The sequence below is a fragment of the Alosa pseudoharengus genome, unplaced genomic scaffold (assembly GCF_046254945.1).
Source record: "Alosa pseudoharengus isolate Yale_2024_CS ecotype anadromous, Long Island Sound unplaced genomic scaffold, YU_APseudo_1.1 YU_APseudo_1.1_scf_24, whole genome shotgun sequence".
Lineage (NCBI taxonomy): Eukaryota > Metazoa > Chordata > Actinopteri > Clupeiformes > Clupeidae > Alosa > Alosa pseudoharengus.
Window position 1 is genome coordinate 5570563 of NW_027468689.1, and position 27143 is coordinate 5597705.

Consider the following 27143-nt stretch of genomic DNA (forward strand, 5'->3'; position numbering starts at 1 on the left):
TGCTAAGTATCACTGAGGGAAAGTCCAGTTATCCAGTACCACCGACTAGGGGTTTTACCTTCCCTTATGTTTTTAGGTATTTACTGTATACAGTAAGATAGATTCATATGAGGAGCAGAAGGAGCAAGAGGAGGAGGAGCAGGAGGAGGAGGAGGAGGAGGAGGAGTACGAGGTCAAGCAACAGGACACTGCTATGTGCTAAGTATTGCTGAGGGAAAGTTCAGTTATTCAGTACCACAGACTAGGTTTGATTTTGCCTTCCCTTATCTTACAGTACAAGTAAAGGATATTTACAGTATAAGGTAGATTCATACGGATGTAAACACACTGTATGTAACCTTTATTGGGCATGGATCAAGAGCATGAGCCTGCATACAGGAGTTTTTTCTACATATTGAAGCCTCACGTTTTGGCCGGGTCACACTTAGGATGAAATCAGAGCTGTATCTTCTGTCGGTCAGCACTACTGGTCTGTCTGGTTAAGGCCAGATCGTGAGTTAGATGATTTAATCTCCATCTAAATTTAGTGTGGATCTGCTTATAGCGGCGGCGTATGATGGCCTATGAATGAATCTTACTTTCTCTTGCAAAAAGGCCACGCTATAGCACATTGCACAGATTTCAGCTCCGGCATGACTGGCCATAATGGTGTAACAGTGTCTCTCTCTCTCATGATGAACCCAGTGGCCTATGGTCATCCCTTAAGAGGAAATGGCCAGAGGTCATTTACATCTATCTAACGTCCTTTCACACGCCTGCTAGCTATTGACAGCTTTAGTTCCACACACAGTGAATAATTAGAACAGACTTCTAAGTTCTAGAATTAGTCTTCTGTTCTAGAACTTAGAACTTGGGGACATTAGGAAACTGAGAAGTGTCCAAAGAAATGTGAGGCATTACTTGACAACAGTGGACAACAGGAATATATGATACCTTCAAACTGTAAATCTTTTAAAATTCATTACACAAACTGCAGAGGTATTAATATCAAAAAGAATATTAAAAATATTAATACTGCTTTTATATGTGCAAAATGTAAAAACATATACCGGTACTGATGATATACTGTAAGTCTGTATGTCAGTGATACACTGTAGTTGAGCCACCTGTATGTTTATTTAGATATCCACTGTAGAGTGCCCACGTAAACCTATACTCATAGCTCATATACACATGCTGGAGTTCAGGCACGAGAGCTTGCATAGCGCTGAGCAGTGTGTGGCTGTCAATCACCACAGGTTTATATTTGTGTACAATATTGCTGCCTCATAAAATACCATGGCTTTGTCTAAAAAATACCACAGACCATAACTTTATCTGGCTAATATATTTAAAAAATATAATATAAATATATAATATAATAGAAAAATAGAAGTGACTAGTACTATAATACACATATCTGTATAATGTGGTGGGGTCTATATGGCCAACCATCACAGTGACATAGGAAATGTAGTTAGTGCTCTCTGAAACTATGAATAGAGAGCATTTGAAAGACATCCCTTGTATCCCTTGTCAAAGACAAATGCCTTTCAGTCTGATTTTATCCTATCTGTTCATTAACCTTCTATATTTGGATCACATCTCACTAAATCTTAATTTAGGTAAGTAACCTAACCTTCGCTAAAGTAACCTTTCACAGACTGGCAGATGTCAAGACCTAGATCAGTATTTTCATCCACACCCTGTAGAAATGTGCTTTGATGTACAAACAGCCATGCTTTTGCACTGTAAAAAAGGAAAAGTAAAAAAGGGGAAGTCAGAGGTGTTCAAATGATCAATAAGTTCCAATAGTCATTCAAACTGAGCATTCTATTGGTCTGATTGAATCACGTAAGATTAGTGTGTACACTGTATAAAGAGGGGTTGAAGCACAAAACACTGAATTACATAAACTAGTCATGTTTCTCTTTAAAACACAATGCTATTACATTTAATATATGTGCAACCGATGTCCACATAATATAATAATAAGTATAACAATATATCTGATGGATTATTTTTTTTCAGTGTGCAATACTTTGGTCTGGATGACTGCAGACAAGTGCAGGACTGGTTTTACTAAATAAGAACAGGACTTCCCCTGGCTGGGTCCCAGCCCCACAGTATCTACAGGCAGGCTAATTCTGGAGAAGTGATTCAGTCGCCCTTACACCTTATTGCACTGAAGGGCACTCTCTCTCTCTCTCTCTCTCTCTCTCTCTCTCTCTCTCTCTCTCTCTCTCTCTCTCCTCCACCACGGTTGGCATCTAGCCTGCACACAGAAACCAGGCCAGCTCTTGGTGTTAACAACTTGGGTCTGACAGACACAGTGCACAGCTGATTACAAAGGTGCATGCAACTTCAGACACTACAAATAGACAGACAAATACAAATATCTGTGGTATACAGTTTCAAATTCTTTCAAATTTGACAGCTTGTGTCTTTGCTTTCAGTGATTCATGCCATTTGTTTCTTTATCCACTGGCATTTTCTGCAGTGCAGACTGAAGGATGTTTGACGTGTAAAAATACCCCCCATTCATATTTAGACACTGCCTGCCTGTACATGGTGATTCCAAAAAATAGCCTTCATTGCTCCTGTCACCTTGCCATAGTGGTGATGTAGTACAGTGAAGTGCAGAAACAGGTTGAAGCTATGACATTTTCAGTTGATATTATTTTTAGCAAGGCCACCAAACTCTTAATTTGTGCAAGACTTCTTTGAGGTGTACAGTTTTAGCAACTAGACCACTGCTCAGACTGGGTAGCTAATGCACAGATCAAAGAAGTGGACGGCAAAGCTGATTTAAAATACAAAAAAATATTTGTACACACGTTACACATAGTATAACTCCAAAATACAAAACATATTTGTTTACACACACATATGTTACACATAGTATAACTTTATAATTATAATTGTAGGGTATAGCTTCACTGACTGTTGATGACTTTCACTATTTAGCTGGCCTATTTTATCAAGAAAAAATATGAAACTAACATTAATTTCTGTAAAAAAAAACAGCATAATAAAATTAACATTTAAAAATGTTGCTTAATTTGTATACATATTTTGATGTAGCAAACCGATCCTTAGGGGGCACAGACCATTATTCCGTGGTTAGCCTTAAGAGGCCTGCTCATCTAACACTAGCCTACAGAGAGACACACTAACATGTTCAAACTTTTACGTCGTGTATGAGTGTAAAATGCCAGTAACCTTGAGATACTCTCACCATATGCACTGTTGAGAAGTGCCCCATTGGTTCAGTCTTCAGAATGAGGCATTTGTCCTGTATTGAGCGATTCCACGGGGGCGGAGAAGGATCTCCCTTTCCCATTTCCCTCCCCAGAATACCAAGCCATGTGATTAGCAGGACGATACTTCAGTGCATTCGTAAATCTGTTGCCTAACTTACACGGGAAATCAACGGTAAGGGTGAAGTGGACGGAGAACGGTAATACTATTTTGATATTGCTTTGCATGTTATAAGAGGAAGTAGTTTACATACTGTAGTGCCGAGTTCACATAATCTTCATATGAGAATTGATTTTTCTTGCAAAGTTGTCAATACGCGATGACAAGATTAAGTTTAGGCTAGGCCTACTGTGAAGACCGCTTGGAGGTTTTGTGAAGTAAATGTATTTGAGGACTGTTGATATTGAATATTTCACGGTTAAGAGACCACTTATTCCAGTAACATTTAAAATAATGCATGGGTAAGCCTATGGAATAAAAAGGTTAACATGTCTGCAGTTAGTAATAGTTCCACAATTTAATCAAATAAAAATGTCACTATGATTTTAAAATCATAACTCAGGCGTTTTTAATTTAATTAAAAATCTTGTCCTGCATAGATTGCAATTATTGATTGCCACACGTACTCAAATTGTAAGCCTTCATGTGGTTGTTTATTTGTAGCCTGGTTGCATATTGCAGAGTGCATGAGTAATGTTACAACAATCATTTGCATCTTATCCTAAGATTATACATTGTATCCTGGCTTTCTGATAGACTGTTTTGTAGATGGTTGATGTCCTAGCAGTGCACAGTTTCAGCTCAGTGGACATAGAGTAGCTGCCACCATGGACAAGAAGCTGGACCTGACGCGCCTAACAGATGAGGAGGCCAAACACATATGGGATGTGATCCAACGAGACTTTAATCTGAGGAAGAAGGAGGAGGATAGGCTGGGGTGAGGATGTTCACTGTGACAGTCACTAAACACATTTACTAATGATTTTCACAGCATAACTTTATTTCGTATAATAACTATGACACAAATACCCAGACTAGCTGTCTGAGACAAAGCATTTAACTTCATTTCCTTGAGGGAAGCAGCATATGTCGTTCACACAGGAGAGATAGAATTTAATGACTGACAGCTGGCAAGAGACCCTTGGGCCTGTGCACTAGCTGGTATATGTAGACCATGTGCTTTCCATAGAATATGTTTGGGGCCAGGAATGCTGGTGTGAAAGCCTCCTGTTGTGAGTCAGATCAGGATGATGATCATGATAGAGTCACAAGGCCGATGTGCACCGAGCTTCCCCCTTGGGAAAACAGGACACCATGAGGACTGTTCTCTCTCCATCACAAAGACTCCTCTGTCTCCTTTCATGTGTCCATGGAGGATATGTATTTTGTTTGGTTTTGTGTCTAAGGCTTTTAGTAATGGCTGCATTGTATCGCCCAAGGAATCCAGTGAGAGCAGAGGCCATTATCACTGTGGTGTTTACATGCTTTTGCTATATTGGTGCGTCTGACCTGACCTTGGGCTGGGACATTTGTGGTTATTAGCATTTCTTAGCATGCCACATTTACTAAGAATATGAACCAAAGCATTAGCAGTAGTCGTAAGGATATCAACAAGATTATCAGTGGAAATTGCCTTCAAGGAGACATTTATCAAGATTAAAAATGTGTTTTGACCAGCAACATCCTGAAGTAGTACACTAAATGATCATCTCTTTTCCTGAAAGTCATTCTTTCTCACAATTGGCTTCTTACTTGCAGGCAACTGAAGACCCAGATTGAGAAGGAGGACACTAAGAGAGAGCTGCTGACCTCTCAGTCCAGTCTGACGGAGTCCCACTGCATCCACTGTCTGCAGCCATTTCAGTTCCTGGTGAACAGCAAGCGCCAGTGTTTTGACTGCCAGCTGTACACGTGCAAGTCTTGCAGTCGCTACAGCAAGAAGGACCATGGATGGGTCTGCGACCCTTGTCGCATGGGCAGGTATGATCCTATGGGAAGGTGGTGACAGAAGCTTTCTCAAATGTAAAAAGCTGTTATGTTAAAGTAACAGTACCAGAAGCCTAGAAAACGGCTGCCACTTCATCACTTCAGTCTGACTATTTTAGAATCTTTCGGAATCCTTCAAATAGTGCCAAGAGCAATGTAGAACACTTTGCATTTACACTAACAACAAAGTAGGGTCTATTTGTGGATGATAGCGAGTGTCAATTTTCGGTTGGGACCAAAGTGACATCAATTAATGCAGTTCTGAGCAAGGCCCGAAATAGTACAGCTGAATAGCATATAGCATAGCCTTTAGGAGCAACTTCATTATGTCACGATAAGTTGCTTTTTAAAAACCAAATGAGTTTTTGAGCCTAATTAATGACTTAAAAGAGTGATTTTAAGAGTGGCTTAAAAGAGTCCTTTGATGTTACAAAGTTGCCCCCAATCATATGTTAATAAGTTGTCATATGTTAATAAGTTGTAAATGCATAATTCCAGTCCTACTCAAAGCTAGATAGATAGATAGATAGATAGATACTTTATTGATCCCCAGGGGAAATTCAAGGTCTCAGCAGCATACAGACAACACATACACATTCTTTAACAGCAGAAAAAGTAATTAAAGTATATAATATAAAAACACAACTAAGCAATAAGGACAGTAGAAGATAAAGAATATACTAAATATACTAAAATACAAATACAAATTAGCTGCTTTGATAGACGTCATTTTGGTCCCAATTGAAAACTTACAACCTTTATCATTCACAAATAGTGAGTGGGTCTTGGCACACACTGGATGGGCAAGGTCTAGCTCTAATTGCTTGTTAATGTGCTCGCTGTTGAAGCTATTGTGTCTTATTGTTCTTTTCATGCAGACTTCTGAAGATTGGAACACTGGGGTGGTACCATGACAACGTGCGCACCCGCTTCAAACGTTTTGGCAGTGCCAAGGTGATGAGGTCACTGTACAAAAGGCTGAATGGAGAACGTACGTCCTTTTTAAAGAACTCTGATAACCTTTGGGGATGTTCAGTCCATCACATGGGTCTCTATGTTCCCATGAGGTAATCCCAGTGTGTCAGCTGACAGAGCAGATGATGTGCTCTTTTGACCGTAGCACCAGTATGGGTAAACAAGAAACCAGTCTGTTAGGTCACAAATCCCCTGCGGGATCTTCATGGACTGTTCGTTCATTTTTGTAGCACTTTGAATGGTTTGTCAAATCAGTTTTGTCTGTTAGAGTAAACTCTTCAGTCCAATACATTGATAGAATTCTTTAGAGTTAAACATCTTTTGTAAATATATGCTCAGCTCAGACATATTGGGATGACATGGCATGACATTAACACTGTGTTACAATAGAGGATTGCTGTGGCTCTAGCTTCTTAAAGTAACATGTATGCACTATGCAATGGCAATGGATAGAGTCAGTATGGACATCATTAGATACATTTTAATGTTTTGCTTTGTTAAGTTGTAATCTTATAAACCACCTTATAAAAACTCAAATGTCAGAAAAGAGACAGGGAAAGCTCCTTAGTTTGGCCAGTGCTACCTGCTCTGCTTGAATGGTGCTGGGACTCGGGGATGATTGCATGGAATGTGAGCAGCAGGGGATTAGATTAAAGGAACATGCCAATTTATTGGGAAGTTGGCTCATTTGTCGTCTACCCCAGAGTTGGAGGATACATACCCTTCTCATTAGAGGATACATACCCTTCTCATCTCTGTGCATACAATGACCCAGTCTGACACTGTTAGCGTAGTTTAGCATAATTCACTTGAAATTCCATTTTAGCTATAGGCTAGCTATAGGCTAAAGGCCTATTCACACCAAGAACGAGAATGATAACTATAACCATACGATAAAAGCGTTCACACTGAACAACAAAAGGCAAAGTCTCTCCTTGTGTTAATGAATGACGGTTAAAATTTGACGGGTTCTGATTGGCTATTAGCTTGGTTGTTCTGAAAATCTCCCTGAAAGTGATCCCCAGCGATTTAGTTGTTAATGCCGTTATCGTTAAAGATTATGTGTGAACGTCATCATTCATATTAACGAGAACGATATTTATTAATAGTTATCGTTATCATTATCGTTATCGTTCTTGGTGTGAATGGGCCTTAACTGGTCTAACCCACTTCCTGTGAATTATGCTAAGCTAGGCTAACTGAGTTATTGCACGCATAGAGAAGAAGGGTAGGTATCCTCTTATCTAACTCTGGATTGACTGGATAGACTGCAAATAAACAAAAATCCCCAAAAATTGGCATATTCCTTTAAAAATAGACGTATTTCCTGCAAAACTGAAGTGTTTAAACATCTCTCTTCTCTCCCAGGGCCCCGTGACGATGACACTGTCAGCATGCCTGAAGTGCGCAGTGAGTACAGAAACTCCCAGAAAATGATCCACCAAGGAGAAGGTCAGAGAGCCTGATGCAGTCTGACATCCGTTTTTTTGGGTCATTCCATGTGAAAACAGCCAATATCGGGGTATCATGTACATGACACCTCTCAGATTTTGCTGAAAAGCGGTGAATATATGCCTTATGTTACCAAACAAAGGAATCTGAAGTTTCAGGTCAATATCTCAAACGGTTTTCCTGTGGCGTCCATTTGAATTTCGGGTGCCACGGCCCTAATTGACAGATTGGAATTTCACATTTAATCTTTTGCCATTTTTGGAAGCCCATAACGTCTGTTCTAATAGTGGTAGAGGGCTGTTTGGGTGAGAGGTGGGTCACCAAAGTCCTAAAATGTTGACGGCATGTGTGATTTTTCACTTTTTGGGTGGCCCTAGCACCACAATTAATGATCATATTTATTCTAAACAGGATTATTTGTTATATGTGGGAACCTTGCTCTTGCCGAAATGAATTTGAAGGGTATGGTACCACTGGTGGGGGTTTTATGGGGGTCCAAAAACCCTCTCCGGCAGAGGTGACTCTTTTGGAACCCCATATTTGGACCCCCAAATGACCATGTGGGCACTTGATGATCCTAACAGGATTTATACCAGATAAAGATACATATTTCTTCTTTCTTTTAATGAAATAAAAATTTTGACTATGAAGCTCCATAATATGATTTTTTTTCTTCATAATGCACCATTTTGGACATTGTTTCCAGAAGTCTGGAATGTAGATCAGGGAGAATTTAGTGATGATAAAGCATGAAAATAGTGGAAATATTTCCTCAGTATTATCATCACTAAATTCTCCCTGATCTACATTCCAGACTTCTGGGTTTTTGGACCCCCATGAAACCCCCACCAGTGGTACCATACCCTTCAAATTCATTTTGGCAAGAGCAAGGTTCCCACATATAACAAATAATCCTGTTTAGAATAAATATGATCATTAATTGTGGTGCTAAGGCCACCCAAAAAGGGAAAAATCACACATGCCATCAAAATTTTTTAGGACTTTGGTGACCCACCTCTCACCCAAACAGTAGTAGAGGCTACAATGAACTATCACGCCAGTTTCCAGCCCTCTACCACTATTAGAACAGACGCCATGGGCTTCCAAAAATGGCAAAAGATGAAATGTGAAATTCCAATCTGTCAATTAGGGCCGTGGCACGCGAAATTAAAATGGATGCCACAGGCAAACCGTTTGAGATATTGACCTGAAACTTCAGATTCCTTTGTTTGGTAACATAAGGCATATATTCACCGCTTTTCAGCAAAATCTGAGAGGTGTCATGTACATGGGTGGCTGAGTTGGCGTGGAATGACCCTTTTGTCCGTTTTTCTCAGGTGCTCATAATGGTCATCATGACGACGACTACATGGACGCAACTGAAGCTCAGCGTTACAAAATGGTACCATGCTCATCTCTACACAGAATTTAGAAAGGATTCATAAATAAGATGGAACCATTTTTCTGAAAGCAAATGACAGAGCTTAAATCCCCAATTTTATGGCAAACTCATGAAGGGTGTACAGATTAGAAGTAGAGTCACCTTAGCGTTATTGAACAGCTTTCTTCTTCTTCTGTTGTTCTTAGATGAGGAAACAGAAGCGCCTTCTGTCTGTCCACCCACTGGACTTTGATGTGGAGGAGTACATGGCCAACTCACGCCGGCAGTCTGTGCAGGTATCCAAGAGGAGGTACCAGGGTCACTCACCCGAGGGGGAAAAAATACTCATCTTGTACATTCAGAATGAGAGGGGATGGGATTTTATGCCACTGGTGGTATGCAGACTCTCTCTAGTGGTACTCCGGGAGTCTCCGAGATGGTTTTTTTCTTTCATAAAGATGAAATAATCACTTCAAATTACACCAAAATATATACAATAAAAAATCCTTGATCAATGAAGTTAAATTTAAACTAGTTTTTGCTTTCTTGGGGGAAAAATTATGTAAAACAGTATGTACAATGTAAAATATGCAGTTTATTTGGTCCACGCTACTGAATTTTAATGTCAGTCATAATGGTGGTACTTGGAGAGCCAATTGTTTTCTGAGGTGGTACTCATTGTGAAAAGTTTGAGAACCACTGTTCTAATACATCCCATTTGGAGCCATGATTGAATTAATGTTTTTGATCCATCATGTTTGCTTCCTTTTCCTTTGCTTGCCATCAGAGCTTAGCTTGTCAACCATTTGCTAATGCTCCATACAGTTAAACTAGCCTAGTAGGCCTATTGGCTCATATTGATTGATATAAAAACCGAATATGGGCCTACTTTTTTTCATGAAAGACAAAAAAATAGTTTAAATTTAACTTCAGTGATCACGTGGTTAAGGATTTCGAATTTTGGAGACTCCTGGAGTACCACTAGAAGGAGTCAGCGTACCACCAGTGGTACCCGTACCACAGTTTGAAAACACAACTGTTCTAGGAGAAAACGTAGCACACTTTTACTTTTACCGTTGTCTTCCTGCTTGTCCTGTGTATGTAGTATATTCAGGAGGAAAGAGGCTCACGGAACGACCTGGACTACAGTACAGAGATGTATCACCAACACCGCATGAACCGCAGGAAGAGTCTGGACCGATACACACGACCTGGTGAGTGTGTGAATTGGTTTTCAGTGTTTTTATTTTCGAAGGCGGGGGAGGGGGGGCAGCGGGTGTTATGCCTTTAATCCAATGGGCAATCCTGTTTCCTGTTTCCTGTTTCCTGTTTCCTGTTTACGCTGTACACAGTAGGCTATGATAGAAAATGATAGATTACTGGCCTGTCAGTTTTTAATGTATTAGGACATCGCTAGTTGAACAACACAGCCAAAGTTATCTAACCAGTTCAGTAACATCAGTTGCTTGATTAAGGTTAAGAACATGTTAAACCCTTTTCGCGTTTGCTGGAGGGAGTGGCACAGAACAGTTTCACAAAGTCGGTCTACATTGCCGTGAAACAAGGTCCTGAAGACAACAACCACAGAAAAAAGGCATATTTGCCGATGTTTTAATGTAAACAGGAAGTTGATATGCCAGTAAAAGCGAATCCAAAATGGAGTCGTGCATAGGACAGTGAAGAGGGTGGGATCTCTGGTGCTCCATCTGGATAAACGCTGCTGTCATGCAGACAGATAATCCCCTCTGCAACTATGGTAACAGGTGTGTCTTGATGTGCAGAGATTAGAGGAAAATGGTAGCCTAGAAGTCTAGACGCACCCTAGCGGCAGCAAAAAGAAGATGGCGTGACACGAGTTAAGTTTTTTATAAGTTGGCAAAGGTTTGAACTAGCCAACTAGCTCCGCTGGTGGGAAAACGCATGGGACTCATGAGTTGTAGCGCTGTCCTATTGCGTGCAGAGGGAATTTGAAAGACAACCGATTATCCCGGCCCTCGGACTGAGCACTGCGAACGGTGAGTCCCCAGACCCTACATTTTAATGTGGGTCTGGCTCGTCAGGCTAGGATACTATTTATCCTGATAAAGCTCGTCAGGCTAGGAAAATGGGACTTTGAAGATAATATAATAATTGATTCTCCTTGTTGAAGCATTGAAGCAAAGAAACCCTCCCTCATGTGTAGGGGCTTGGTTCATGAATTCACTTGAGCATGACAAAGCGATCGGTCACTCAGGCGGTGTCATGCTATGTTGGAGTAGGAACTGACCATGCTGTTACATAAGTGACACTGCATTTAGCAATTTTGCAGCAATGCCAGATTTGGATGAAAAGCTCTCCATTTAATAATATGATATATATATATATATATATATATATATATAATTATGACCGCCGCGCAGCGAAGCGGCGTTCATATAGGTTTAGTCAGATTTTTTCTTTTTTTTCTTTTTTTTTTTTTTTCTTTTTCGCATGCCCAAATTTCTGTCAATGAGTCCCGGGACACTGAAAGACCGGGGTACACGAAACTTGGTGGGCATGTAACCCCACATGGATAGCATGGATCCATCGTTTTTTGTTTTGATCTGTGGCCCCTCCGCTGGACTGGACCCCCCGAAAGGAGGGTAGGGCAGACACAGTTTTCTGTGAATATCTCGAAAACCGTAGGGTTTAGGAGGACCATTTTTTTTTGTATGTTGATCTCAAGGGGCCATGTCAACCCATTCCATAACCACTCATTTCATGTATAGCGCCACCTAGTTAAACACAAAAAAGTAAAAATGAGGTGTTGTAATTGAAGGAATCTGTGACCTAACATAGTCAAAACTGCACGAAATTGGAAGTGTAGGATCATTATGACACCATCTGTATGCACGCCAAGTTTTGTGGAATTCCGTTCATGGGAGGCCACACAATAAATTAATTTATGTTACTATACACCAACTGGCCTGTAGGTGGCCGGAGACAGTTTTCTGTGAATATCTCGAGAACCGTAGGGCCTAGGAGATCCACCTTTTCTATGTATGTTGGTCTTAAGGGGGCATGTCAACCCATTCCATTACCACTTATTTCATGTATAGCGCCACCTAGTTAAAAATTAAAAAGCAAAAAATTAGGTGTTTTCATCACAATATCTCTGGCTGACAAGGTCAAAACTGCACAAAATTAAAAGTGTAGGATCATTATGACACCCTCCAAATTGATGGTAATTTTGATACCACAGATTTAATAGAGACCCAGTCAGACCAATAGTATGAAAAATCAGGAACAGAGTTTATTTACAATGATGCGCATCAAGGGAGAAACAGCATGACTTCACCTAAAGATCCATCAGCTGCTCTAACTAGACAAGGAAATAGTTAGAGTTTAAGTATCCTTCCAGGCTGACGGGAGATGGCGTTGGTCATCCCATCTCACGTGGACTACACTGAATCAGACCCTGATTAGTGGCAGCCTGGCAATCTGGAGCAGATAGCTACTGACGCAGCCATGCAGAACAGTGAAACACTGCAAAGTCATAATATTCATGCTTATCTCTAAACACAGTCACACAGAGATATACACAGGGACAGTACAGATATCATACAGTCATTACATAGAATCATACTTTTAGTATCAAAGTGACCCACTAATGAGAAATGCAGAACATTAAACCACATATTGGAATATTGGACATAATGTTCTATTCCACTTTCTCTCAAAATGCATGCCAAGTTTTGTGTACTTTGGTTCATGGGGGGCCTTACAATAAAATAATTTATGTGTACATTTAGTGACGTACACCAACAAGGATTCCCGGGACACTGAAAGACCGGGGTACACAAAACTTGGTGGGCATGTACCCCCACATGGATAGCATGGAACCGTCATTTTTCGTTTTGATCTGTAGCCCCCCCGCTGGACTGGACCCCCCGAAAGGAGGGTAGGGCAGACACAGTTCTCTGTGAATATCTTGAGAACTGTAGGGCCTAGGATGACCATTTTTTTCCGTATGTTTGCCTCCAGGGGTCATGTTAACCCATTTCATGTGCACACATGTGCACAAACAGATATACACACACACACACACACATACATTCACAGTAATCATACGTATGACACATACTCACACAGTAGACATATGTACGCTTGCATGCACAGGCACACACACAAGCACGCACACACACACACACACACACACACACACCCACACACATAACATAAACATAACACAAACAATCAAGAATTTCTCAGAATTATGAACAGGCAAGATGGAGGTGGGGTTGTATAAAATGAATTTTACATGTGAAATCTATGAATTTATCATGTTTTGGTACTTGTTGTCTAGCAGATACCAGTGAGAATTGAGTGTGGATAATGCAATTTAGTGAGACAGTTAGAATCATATAGGCCTTTCAGCGTGATTTCTTTTTGTGGAAAAAATGTGCTGGACTGGGCGGCGGTCATATTTTGTACCGCTCTGCGGTACATCTAGTTTATTACTATGCTATTAACAATTGAAATCTAGATTATTTGTTGTTCATGTCAAAATCAATCAATCAATCAATCAATCAATCATAAAAACACAATTCTGATTCTTCCCCAGATGATGGGCTGTATGCTGAGCACAGGATGGTGAGGGCGCGCTCCCTGTCCAAGATCAGCGCTCCGGTGCCCCAGCGGCAGGTGTACCTGGACACGTCGGAGGAAGAGGACGGATTCCGCTACCCCGTCTTCCAGCTGCCCCCCCGCAGACGCAGCAGCAGAGCCTCCTCACAGGAGAACATCAACCAGCCCCCACCGGTGTGTGTGTGTGAGTGTGTGTGCGAGTGTGCTTGAGTGTGTGTGCATGTGTGTGCGAGTGTGTGTGTGTGTGTGTGCTTGAGTGTGTGTGTGTGTGCTTGTGTGTGTGTGTGTGTGTGCGAGTGTGTGTGTGCTTGTGTGCTTGAGTGTGTGTGTGCTTGAGTGTGTGTGTGTGTGCGCTTGTGTGTGTGTGTGTGTGTGTGTGCGCGAGTGTGTGTGTGCTTGTGTGTGCGAGTGTGTGTGTGCTTGAGTGTGTTTGTGTGTGTGGGAGGGGGGGGGGTGTTCATGGAAGAATTAAAATTACTGTTGCAGGCTAGTGGCATTTCTCTGTCCGTATAGCCTACATGGTGCTTGGACAGTAAACAGCAAGTTTCTCAGTCACTATCAGATGATCTGATTCATTTAGCATGACTTGTCCCCACATGACGAGCTCGTAATGTACTTTACACTTCACCTTAGTAGCGCTGCATCAGTATGTCAGCTGAATATTGGACAGTAGCATACTGCTCCTCAGGCTTTATCAATTAGGCAGGATCATTATGTTTATTATTCTAAAACTGATAGTTCCGGTCCTTGATTGTGATTGGCTGAATCACGTTTGATGCCATTGTAAAATACAACATAAACATACACCTTGACCGCATTTCATTCTATATTACGGCGCTACCACAACTTGATACAAAAGTTAAAGTAGCTGCGTCTCGACGTTGCTTGGCAACGATTCAGATAGAGGAAATATATTTCTTGGTGGAAGAATGATTATCTAGGAATAACTTGTTATATTTCTAATTGCTGTGCCTTTACTTTATGAAACTTTGCCAGGTATTTATAGTAAGAGTTTTAGAAAAGCAATAAGCCACTCGAGTCCTTAGGTTACACTGATTCTACAACAGCTAAGGGGGGTTTAACAACGCCTACTGGTTAGCGTTTCGGACTTGTAACCGGAGGGTTGCCGGTTCAAACCATGACCAGTAGGAAGCGGCTGAAGTGCCCTTGAACAAGGCACCTAACCCCTCACTGCTCCCTGAGCGCCGCTGTTGTAGCAGGCAGCTCACTGCATCGGGATTAGTGTGTGCTTCACCTCACTGCGTGTTCACTGTGTGCTGAGTGTGTTTCACTAATTCACAGATTGGGATAAATGCAGAGACCAAATTTCCCTCACGGGATCAAAAAAGAGTATATACTTATGCTTTTGTATCGCCTATATTTTGTTTGTTGATGTTTTGGTAAAGTTCCATGTTTAGGAAATACTATAATATTTCCTGTCAGGTTTTGTAAAAAGTTCAGACCCAAGTGCAGAATCAGTTCACAAAAACTAGTTTATTTAACAGAAGAAACAACTCCAACATCCCGTCATACGGTGAAAGCTGAACAAAAAGCAGACCCTCGGTCACAAAACTAAAGATAGCAAAAGGCTGACAAACCAGAAGCACAGTCCAAAGAGTATTCCACAGGCAGGCAATGGTCAGGTCCGAGAAGCAGTCCAAAATAGCACAGACAGGCAGACAATCCAAATCGGCAGGGAAAATCCAAGAGACAGGTCACAGGCAGAATTCAAACAGGCAGGTAGACAGATCAACAGGTAGAGTCAGAGGCTTGAATGTGCTCAGACAAATAGCTGGGACAATCTGAGGCTGACACCACATAGAATAAGTAGGCCTAATCATTAGGACTAAATAAAGAGCAGGTGAGCAGACAATCAGAAAGGGGCAAACAAGAAACAGGTGAGCACATAATGGCCGACTATGATGACAACAGGAAGTGAAACATGACAGGTGAGGGTGGGATCTTTACACAAAGAAAAACAAAAGCACATGGTTGCAAACACCCAAAATGTCCAGCAGGTGTCGTGAAAGCAGGAATACTGACAATTTCCTGTGTGTGTGTGTTTGTATGTGTGTGTGTGTTTGTGTGTGTGTGTGTCTGAGCGTGAATGTTTATGAATATGTGTACATTCTCATTAAGTCCTGTTCATACCTCCTTTCTTATGAATGTTTCTTTTTCCTTCTCTCCTTCTCTATCCTCTTCTCCTGGCCAGATAAATGAGCTGAACAAGCGCATGTCTGCTATTGAGAGCCTCCTGAATCGACTGGAGGAGAAGATCACCTCCCCCCCTGAGGTAAATATAAAACACCTCTCAGATAGATGCTAGCATGAATGCTAACCCTAGCAGAAGATCACCTTCCCCGCTGAGGTAACTATGAAACACCTCTCAGATAGATGCTAGCATGAACGCTAACCCTAGGAGAAGATCACCTCCCCCGCTGAGGTAACTATAAAACGCCTCTCAGTACGGAGTACTGTAGTGTAGTTCAGTAGTGTTCTTGTTCTGAGCTGAAATACCTGTTTTAAAGATACACAATGTAAGACACAATGGAAGGATTGATATAGATGTCCCTTGGCCCAATATTCAACTTCATTTAGACCAGGGCTTAATATGGTTAAAAGTGATTGCCAGCTAACCAGGCATGAGGTTTTGGTTGCCAAAGCCAACCAAATCTGGTTGCCACTTGTAACAATTCGGTAGCCAAGGGTAACCGTGCAACCAATAATGTCGATCCCTGATTTAGAAATACACAGTTAGTCAAAAGCTGACAGTATTAAACTTTCTGGGTGTGCATTGGCAATATCAGAGACTTCCTTCTCTGTATTTAAGTCAGTGTAGCATCAGAATGAGTTTTGAAGCCGTTATTTTAAGAACTGTATTGTTTTGCTTTAAAGGTTAAACGCTAAACTGAAGGGGTTTTACTTCAGTGCAGAGCCTCTTAAGTGAGTGAAGTAAGTGTGGATAGAATTATGTCAGATGGACGAAGTATCCCTATAAATAATCTTTATCCTGTGACCCCAAATGACTTGTTATTTACGACAGCACTCAACACTCTGGCTACAGAATTAAAGAGCATAGGGTTGGGGTGAGGGGTGGGGATCAAGACTAAAAATACATCGAAATTGAGTAATACATCTTTTAAATGCAAGTTTATCTGAGGCTCCACAGATACAGGCAATGACTGGTATTGGTATTCATAATGTTTATATATGTTCAGTGTGTGTGTGTGTGTGAGTGTGAGTAACTTAACTTAATAATTATTGTAATTTGCACCTACAGAGTAGAGCCCTGCATGGGACTATTTTATTCATCCCGCCTGCTCCCGCAACTTGTGTGTTACACTCCCGCCCGCTCCCTCAATGTGCACGTCCACTCCCGCCCGCTCCCGCAATGTGTATGTCCATTCCTGCCCACATCCGCAAAACTCTTGAGAATTTATGCCAGCGTAATAATAGAGATGCATTGATTTTGTATCTTCTCCCATCCCGCAGGAGAAACACGTCATTTTATAGACTATTAATAAAGAGATTCATGGGGTTGATTGTTTCTCCATCCTGTCGCTAGTGTTAACCTTTCCTGATTGCTTCGTTTCCGACCATAGTCAGAAAACCAGGGGAGACTCGTTACCTCCAGGGCCAACGTTATAAAATAAATAACGTCAGGGTAAAAATCCTGTTTCTGGTGAGCAAATGAATGAGCCTGGCTTTTAGCCTGGGGTTTATTTCGGACACTGCACACTCGGTACAAGACTTAAACTTATTCCACTAACTCTACTCCGGTCGCATACACGTCTGCTTCCTCTTTCTCTCTATCCCTGCTCTACCCACTTCCCACACACTGTTATAGACTAACTTGCCATACATAACTTTGAAAATTCCCGGAATTTTGCAATCCTATATGAGGGACATCCTTATTGCACTTTGACCTTTGACCCTGAGCCTTTTTTTTGACCCAAGCGTTTGTCTTTGTGGCTGTAGCCTGCGCGCGGCTCATCGGGGAACCAGCAGGTGGAGGCGGAGAAGCTGAGGAGGAAGTTGGACGAGCTGATGAGCGACCGAGCTCTCTCATCCGACGAGGAAGACTCTGGAAAGAGAAGCGCCCAGCCTAAAGGCCCTGGCATGAAAGCCGGTCCACTGGTGGCCCCTACTCCAGAGGTGGCCGAGTCCAGCTCCTCCAGTGATGAGCCTACAGAGGCTCAGAAGGCAAGATCTAGTATTTATTTTGCCCATAAGCTGTGCTAAATCTGGTAACCATGAACACTGCTAAAGCTACTATTTATGTTGCTCATAATCACTGCTAAATCTAGTTAAAAAAAATTCTAAGGCAGCTTTGCATTACATATATCTCAAATGCTATGCTAACATAACCCAACTGTTAAAACTAATGATCCTTTTATTAATATATCATGACCTGTTTATTTTGATTACCATGGAGACAATGTGCATGAGCAATGCAGCGTTAGAACTATTATACCCCATTCATGTTCTGTTAGAATGCTGGAATTATCAAAAGCTGGAAACACTGCTTGTAAATGTTAATGTGTTTGTTAGCCTGGCAGTAGACCAGCAGCTGCTGGCGACTATACTGATTGGAAAGTTTGGGAGCATATGCATCTTGTTTGGTTAAAGACATAAAAATGATAAAGAATCCTGTGATCTTCTGGATCTGTACTGTAATGAATAAATATATTTTCCACACAAAGCATATTTTCCAGATTCTAAGTTGCATTTTTTTTAACCATGACAGAGCTACAGGGTCAAGTTTAGTATAGTGTAGGCCTAGAAATGTAACTGATCAACAACTATCTGTTGTGGCGACCTGTAGTATATCTTGTCCATATCGATATCTAACCCTAACCCTAACTTGCAAAGAGTCTGAATCAGAATTCCTGTATTGTCATTTTCATTGCATAACAAAATTGCATTCACACAACAGAACAAATAGTAGCAATAATATATCTTGTCCACTTGCACAGAAAAAAAGCACACTCTTTGTTTATCACCTCAATCCTACATAGTTTTCATGACATAATAAGGTCTTTCCAAATAATTCAATACCACTCCTGTAATTATTCAAAGATAATTAACCAGACTTGAATCGACTGATTTGTTATCTTATCTGAAAAATGAAGTAATGTAGCTAGTCTATGACCAAGTAGGTTTGCTATGTTGCTATGCTATGCTTTTTGATATGAGTTTGTTATGTTGTTTGTATATTGCTGAACTGTACTTACACTGAATGGGAATAAGAATGTAAGATGCAAGAGTAAGAGTGACAGATGAAGAAATATGTCACATGGACAGTAATCCTGATGAATTGCCTTGTGGTCTGCACAGGCATGGGAGTAATAGGCCAACGTGACTGATGCAAGTTATCTTAATATTCATTGAGGCATCTGGTTTAACTTATCGTCTGAAAATTACAGAAGGAGTAAAAAATCACTCAAAACTCAAAACCTGGCCATGGTATTGTAGCAAAACACCAAGATGAATAAGCTTGAAGAGTTTCCAGTCAGTATGGCTATCACTAACGTCTACTGCTTGGACTAACCACTGCGAAGCTGCACTGTGCAGCTGAGCAGGATAATTTAATGTGATATGGTGTCTTCATTCATTTTGTATTCAGAACACTGTCCAAAGGTTGCAAATACAGGTCCTGAGCCAGACCCAGGCTTAGACAAGGCCAGTGTAGATCCTTTCAGTCTTTTCCTGGAGGGTTTCCAGTTTAATCGTTCCAAATCAATGCTGATAAGTTGTGATTTTAGCGTAGCGCTCTATAAAATGTCAACTTTAAAACTGTTCATATATATTTGTTTATCCATGAGTTACCATTAGCTCAATGTTGTTTTCTGTACCACCGGAAATGGCGTGGGAACGCGTGTTTGTTTATGTAGTTGAAGGGTCTATACTGTATGTGTACTAGTGCCTAATGACTGTCCCCTTTACATGGCTTACAGAGATCTTCTGCGGCGGCCCTTTGTGACATCACAACTGAGGTTCTAAGAACCATTAATGCAACAGAAAGGGCAATGACTGACTTGAGCCCCTCAGTGCCTAGAGACAGACCTCAGTTAGTGGGAACAGATGTCAGGCAAGCAGATGAGGCTTACAGAAAACTTGAGGAAAATGTAAGCTTAACCTGCACCCAATGAGATTTCGTCACATTAGAGTATAATGTCAAGAAAAGGTGCAGGAAGTATTTCTATTCAGCATTTTGTACATTTTGCTTGTCCGCATATATTTTGCAGACAACTCAACTTTAGCACTAGACCTTGATACATTAAAGATACGTTTTCAAATCAAAACAGTGGAAACTGTTTTTCACAGAAAATAAATATTGATCAGAATTGAAAAGTAAAGAGAATCATGAAAGTATCACTGAAACAGGTCAATTGACTTGTTGAAATGAGAGCTGTAGTTTTAATGCATGTTGGATGGAAAACATAACAGAGTTGTGCAGCCTTAACCAGACCTAACACTTTCTCACATTTGCAAGTTAGTTCATCTCAGTTTCACTCACTGGTCACATACCAAAGAAATGCATCCAGAGTATTTCGGAAATATGATTGATGACCATGCAAAAATCCTTACAAACATTATTGAAATAATGCCTCTCGTGTTAAGAAAATATGGAACATTCTGGGAGTTTATATTATTTCTGTGATACTGGGCAATAATGATGTAATTAGATTCTTTAACTGTGAACTGAAATGAGATGCAACATTTGGGGGCAAACACTGAAAATGTGTCTTCCGGTTGTAAGGGAATTATGGTAATAGATAGATAGATACTTTATTGATCCCCAAGGGGAAATTCAAGGGATAATACACGGGTTCAATGCATTAATTGGAAACCACCTGTAACTTTAGATGTATTATATTCATTATAAAAGGCATTGAATGTCGGTTTTGTGGAGCTTATAATTAGTCAATAAATATCAGGTTCTTGCAAAGAATTTCATCACCGGTAGATTTATCGAGAACAATCATCTTTGCCAAAAATACTTTGGATGCATTTGCCTGGTTCTGTAAGTGTGAAAATTCTGAAATCTTACATCATTTTTAATTTCCATTTTTGATGACTGCTGCCTGTCATGTCTGAATTGGCTGCTTTCTCATAGGTGTACATGGCAGCAGGAAAGTCCTTCGACATGGAGAAGACGTTGGAGGATCTGGAGCTGAGCACCAGAAACCAGTACGGCTGCATGACGGACTCCGAGTTATCCGAACTCGAGGACCAAGTGGCTAAGGCGGCCGCCAAAGTCCAGTCCACAGAGAGCGAGGTAATGAGCTTGAGACTAGTTTAGGACATAAACCTGTTTATGCTATTTTCATTGTTGATAATCATTGCTGACATTTGCTGATATTGTTGTCATTATTACTATTACTATTATGCTTAATGTAGGTTTTACAGCTTAATTTGAAACTATATATTAACTAATAGTGTTCAGTTACTGTAAGTCGCTCTGGACAAAAGCCTGTGCCACATAGACAAACCTGATCTCTGTGTCAGCCTGAACTATCTGTGAATTCTATAACACCTGGCAAATAAAAAAAACAAGTAACTATTTTTTTCTTGGCCCTCCCCTTGGCCTATTTGTCTCCACTGTCACCCCATGTCCTCCTTCTCTCCTCCGTACCGATCTGTCTCTTCTCTCCCAGGTGTCAGACATCGAAAATAGGATTGCTTCCCTCAACACTACTGGACTTCCGACAGACAAGACAAAGGTCAAAAAGGTGAGTATTTCTTTCTTGGTTCAGTGTTTGCCATATACAGTATAATAATGTTTTTAGTGTTTGCCATATGTATAATAATGTTTTAGTGTTTGCCATATACAGTATAATAATGTTTTTAGCACTGTAAACAAAAACACCCTTTTTTCTTACTTCTTCTTTCTAACGCATTCACAGACATTGACAACATCACAGAGACGAAAGTTTTCTCAAGATGTTGCAACAAGTAAGATATAAAAAAGCATGACATCCAACTCCAATTATCCAAATCTGCTGCATGTTATATGACAAGATTTAAATAAACCTCTCTATCTGCAGCCTTTTCAGGACACCCCTAATCCTAAACCGACCCAAACCTAGAAATAATGTTCATACAGTAATGTTCATTTTTCTGACTTCTTTCTTCATCTTTTTTGCCTTTTTGAGACGTCTAAAACCTCTCTTTGTTTCCCACCCATTAGAACCCAGTAATGGCTCAGGATTTCACAGGGAAAAGATCAATTAACTTTTGAGAGGAAGATTTCCTCCTCACTGGTACTGACTGCAGCCATTACAAATACAGTTCAAGGAAACTGATGTCACAGGTGTCAAAAGTGGCTTGAGTGACTCAGAATGCAAATATTATTGCCATAATGTTGTCTCCAATGTATTTATTTAATGTTATGATGCATTAAAGCAGAAGTGTATATCATAAAGAATATAGGTGATGTGGGAGGCATTATCACAATGATTATTAATAAATCAAACTGCTATTACGCAAGTTACAAAGTTTAATAAATCAAATGAATAAACCAAACTGCTATTACACATTACCCTTATAATAATCAGTAGCCTAATGTAACTGCCATATCCACTTTTGACATCTGTGATATCATAATGTTATGGATATGTAGTTACCTATATAGGCTAGCGGTAAGTGCTGCTCTAATGAAATATTATGTAAATGGCGTCCTTTATCTACACAGTGCGCTCATACCCAGCCTTTAGGACCTGCATGCAATGACGGAATTTCCTGAAATTCCTTGTGCTCTTCAGATTTCATAAGGGGAAAAATAGTGTCCTTTCTTATTGGTAGTAGTTATAGTAGTAGCAGCCTAGTAGTAGTAGTTGTAGTAGTAGTTGTAGTAGTAGTAGTAGTTGTGAGTAGAACATAGGCTTGTAGCTAACGGTAGGCTACACTAATAGTATCATTCATTTAATGTCAGGAGTGATTATTCTTCATCTAACTTTTTGTGTGCTTTGTCATCTTGTATTCTTGTATTCATTGTTACAATCTGATTCACTCTGTGTCTGAGAGAGCATGGTTGTGTCAGTAAACAAGTCATATTTAATTACACATTGACGATGAACCTGATGACTCTTGGCCTGATATGATTAAAAATTAATGTCTAAATCAGTTGTGCTATGTTGCCTATTAAAACTTAAAACCATTATATCTTTGTTTGCTATATTTTCTTTTTCTTGCTAATACGTGATAGTCATTGATTATTCATGCAGGATTACTAGTCTCTGCACCTCCTTGGTTCTGTAATGGTCTACACTGCGCCCTAGTGGACATATTAATGAGTGAATGTTCTCAATGTAGCCGAGCCTACAATATACCTTTGGTCCAGCTTCAGCCTCATCTATATTACGTTCTAACCATTTTACACAGTTCCAACAATCAGAGAGTAATCAGCAATCAGAAATACTATCAGCACACTTCAGTCACACTGTCAGGAAAGTAAATCTACAGTAAAAAGTGAATGCAAAGTCCCCCCCCCCCCCCCCCCCCCCCCCATGCGTGTGTGAGAAAAGAATCATTCCAAATATGTAAGTATCTAAGTACAGTAGCCTACATTGCTCACTGTAATGGACAAAGATGACCTCTAGGGGCAGCTATAAGACTGAGCAATACTGAAGATCAGCTGTTTAGATCCACAGATTTGTTATCATTAAAATTAATGTACAATAAAACAGGGATGAAACATAATTTTTAAGTCAGTAGTTTAGGGGAGAATAGCATACAGTAAGAACAACAGCATGAATAACAACAACTATAGGGCCTAATTTCCCATTCACTGGTTATAGACCTACTGAGAAATAATTCAGAGCTATGGCCTAGTCTACAGTCCACAAGCCATAATCTGAACCAGAAAATGCCTGTTCGTTTGCCGGGATGGTTCAATAACATCATATAGCCAAACTTAATGGAATGGATATCTGGTGTCACTTGAATGACATTGACATTGTAATAAATAGCCTATTATGTGCCATGCGAAATGTGAGCTTCCTGCGTAAATGTAAAGACGGCATGCTTTTAGCAGAAGATGGCTTTCCATGGACATAAATCGTATGAGAGGAGAGAATTAAACTCCCTGGCTCGTCCAGTCCCGCCCACATTATCAAGAGCTCAGAATTGCGGGTTGCAATCAGGCCGTTGCGCCCCGGAACGTGTATTTAGAGGTTTGCAAGTCTTATGGGTCGGTTTGCATGGATGCAACATTCTATACGACAATATTGATTGTCGTTTGCTTTTGACATAGGCTTGCGTGAAAGATAGCCTAGCCAGTGTTTACTTATAAATACTTAAACCCTGGAAATTTGTCATAGCCTAGTAGCCTGATAAAGAAATGATGTGCTCCCGGTTGGTTAGAGAAATGGCATTTCGCCTGAATGCGTGCACGCCTGTTTGATGTAGGACACATCAGCAACAGGCTTCAACATTAGATATCGTTATGTAGCTTTTTCGATCATCAGAAACAGACACCACGGTGGCTTGAAGGGTAATGGTGACAGAGTGCTTCCACCAGGAGTTTATTGACACGTCTACCAGGCAGGCAAGGCAATGCTCGCGTTCACATCCTCTACTCGTGGTCTTATTTTGAACACCCTGCTGATCGCAAGTACCATTTTATGACAAACATTTTATATTTAAACAACTCGATGGGGCTGTGACCATTTTGGAATTGTACAATATATCTCACTAACCTGGACAATGGGAACTCAAGTTACTGGAAGGAAAAGAATCCCGAATCGGGAGAAAATTACTGCAGAAGACGATGCCCTCAGTCAGATAGCTAGGGAGGTGAGTCTGAATGTATAACTAATGATGAAACGATGTTCATGGGCAGCCTTTCAAGGAGCCCTGTCATATTGCGGTGAATATCTCAATGTGCTAGCCTACTGCATTTTGACCCTGTGCTTTTAATGAAGTGTGTGGATATGGAACCATAACCATTGTGTTTGTAACCAAATGTTGTAAATTGTAACTCTGTGACACAGCAGATCGACACCATTTCTTCCTAGGGCGTCCATACCTTCTTTTCTTTCCCTTTTTCTTTTACCATGTAGCCTAACCATTAAGAAAAAGGGTCACACTAACCCTCAGATCCTTACTCGCAGACATGAGAAATGTCTATAGCGAGGCGGGGCACACTATTTGGGTAGAAGGACGCAAGGGCATTGTTGTCACATTGACCTACATGATTGACCACGTTTGTGGGAAGTTCATCTTTGAGGAATAATGCAGCGATTATTTAGGGGGGAATCGTCTTCACTAAGACCGAAGGCATTTCGTTAGCATCACCTTCAGAGGTCTAGATCAGCATCCTTAACGTGTCTTTGCCTACGTATCAACCTGCAGACAGCAGTGACGCACGAGGCGTTGTGTTACCCAGTGAAATCAGAACAGTCTTCAGATTAATGACGTCAGCGCTTTCTCACTAGTGTTGATAAATATCTCATGAGAGGACTAGGCCAATATAATATCCTATGCTTAATGTTCACCAAAGAATCTTCGAGGACCTTGTTGTTTGTGGAAAACTTACTAATATAGGACTCCTAATTATATGAACGGTTGTAGCATACTGAAGAAAGAAAATCATAAGCACAATTTGAAATCCTTAGGCTACTGTTAAAAGGCACCTATGCAGAATGTTTGTGTTAGTGAGTGAAAGAATGGACATGGAAATAACATAGCTGGTGATAGTGTCAGGGCAATTCTGACCTGTCCTCTAGCTCACACATCTGGAAAGGATTTTGTTCTGGAAAATACACACATGCAGTTTCCCTCACATTCCTAAGTTGTTCCGACTCATTTTCCCCCCCTTTGCAGGAGCTATATTGTCACCTTGCAGCCTTGCAGCTTTTCACACAGAAAGCAGAGCAAGTGGTATGTTGACCATTGTAGCAGTAGAGGGACTTGATATTGGAAATGCCTGAACAGAAAACTCAATCATAAGTAAACCAGTACAGTACATAAGTAATACTTTATCTGCTGGTGTCAGTGTTCTAAAAGCCTTGTGTCCTGCAGTTTTTATGTGTGAGCGTGTTTGTATGTGGGGGGAGGGGGTTGGTCAGGCTGTTTGTGTGTAGCGCTGAGTCCCCATTTCTCAGAGATCATTAACCTAGTTTAGTCTGGCCTTGTTTTCCAGTCATTTTGTTCCCTTTTAACTTTTATTTCCTGCACTGAGTTATGTGGGAAGAGGAGAGAGGCTTTTCTGCATCAGAATAGTATTGACTTATTAGTCATCATGTGAACAGCCGTCACAGCCTGTTCCCATCCAATTGAGGCAGGATGTTGGTCTATTCTGTACTTGTCCCCCAGACTTGTGATTCCTATTCTATTTTAGTTTATCATTAAAAATATTATAGAATTTAAAACCTGACATTTTGTTCATAATTGCAGTGATCCTTATTGTTTTCACAGTTAACTCTTGAATTTCTGCATATTGTTTGTGCTACCATTTACAATATTCGTTTTATTGTTTTAAGACATTTTGTACACATTCTAAAGAACATAAATGTAAACATGCATCATGTCCGTATACATGTCATCATCAGATTCACAAGCTCTACACTTTAGTGGTGCACCTCCTTCTAAATAGTTAACAGTTTTGTCTGTCACACACACACACACACACGCACACACACACACACACACACACACACACACACACAACACACACACACGCACACACACACACACACGCACACGCACGCACACCCACACGCACACCCACACGCACACGCACACGCACACGCACACACACACACACGCACACACACACACACACACACACACCAGTTTCAGTGTTGGGGTAGGGGGGCACCACCTCACTACTATGCAGCCAGTGGGATAGCAGGAAATGTCCCTCAGTAAACACCAGGATACCCCTCCCCCCCCCCCTCCGCTTTTCTCAGTCATGGTCACCCTCCATGTGCCTGGTCACCCTCCATGTGCCTGGTCAGCCTCCATGTGCCTGGTCACCCTCCATGTGCCTCTGGTTTTCCTGTGAGCCTTATCCATCAGTAGCCTTTTAAATGGTTCTCTTTGCATGGCAGCTTACATTGTTTACAGGTTGTTTTTATATAAGTATATATACTCTTTTGATATGTGATATGTGAAATATTGCATGTTTTGTTTGTTGTGGTTAGAAATGCTGAAATGTCATGGTGACTATGTTGAGAAAAAAAAGGAAGAAGTCAAACATAACTTAGTTATTATGGAGTTATTATAGTCATAGTATATTTTCCGTTGGGGATCAATAAAGTATCTATCTATCTATCTAGTGACTGAATAAAAATGTAAGTGGTGAATTTCATCTGAATATAAATGGAAATGTAGAATGTAAATTGTGATGAATATAAATGACATAATTAAGCAATATGACACGAGTGGGAGTGGGGATGGGGAAGGATATCACCACGGCTGTAATCTGGCCATAGGTACGATTGTTGTTTTGTCCCAGAAAGGATATTCTAGAATAGTAAAGAGTTCTAAAAATGAT

At 40.6% G+C, this 27143-nt stretch overlaps 2 protein-coding genes across 2 annotated transcripts in view; both read left to right on the forward strand.

The window, feature by feature from the left end:
• Positions 1 to 3391: 3391 nt before the first annotated feature.
• Positions 3392 to 21609, forward strand: mlpha (melanophilin a). Its single transcript, XM_076302562.1, has 15 exons — positions 3392 to 3439; positions 3997 to 4177; positions 4999 to 5220; positions 6105 to 6217; positions 7570 to 7653; positions 8991 to 9055; positions 9241 to 9330; positions 10140 to 10248; positions 13617 to 13813; positions 15852 to 15932; positions 17618 to 17842; positions 19597 to 19767; positions 20760 to 20921; positions 21301 to 21375; positions 21550 to 21609. The coding sequence occupies exons 2-15, from the start codon at positions 4068 to 4070 to the stop codon at positions 21607 to 21609; spliced, it is 1764 nt and encodes a 587-aa protein (XP_076158677.1). The 5' UTR covers positions 3392 to 3439; positions 3997 to 4067.
• A 2204-nt stretch (positions 21610 to 23813) lies between these two features.
• lrrfip1b (leucine rich repeat (in FLII) interacting protein 1b) overlaps positions 23814 to 27143 on the forward strand; it is a 32599-nt gene continuing 29269 nt past the window's right edge. Inside the window, exon 1 of the mRNA XM_076302563.1 lies at positions 23814 to 24439. Coding sequence (XP_076158678.1) covers positions 24350 to 24439 — 90 coding nt within the window. The 5' untranslated portion in view covers positions 23814 to 24349. The remainder of the gene's footprint in view (positions 24440 to 27143) is intronic.

Bases quoted from the DNA above. Each gene is read 5' to 3' on its own strand.
- mlpha (XM_076302562.1), top strand. From the start codon at position 4,068: ATGGACAAGAAGCTGGACCTGACGCGCCTAACAGATGAGGAGGCCAAA. The intron at 4,178-4,998 runs GTGAGGATGTTC...TCTTACTTGCAG, and splicing joins AAGGAGGAGGATAGGCTGGG to GCAACTGAAGACCCAGATTG. The intron at 6,218-7,569 runs GTACGTCCTTTT...CTTCTCTCCCAG, and splicing joins CAAAAGGCTGAATGGAGAAC to GGCCCCGTGACGATGACACT.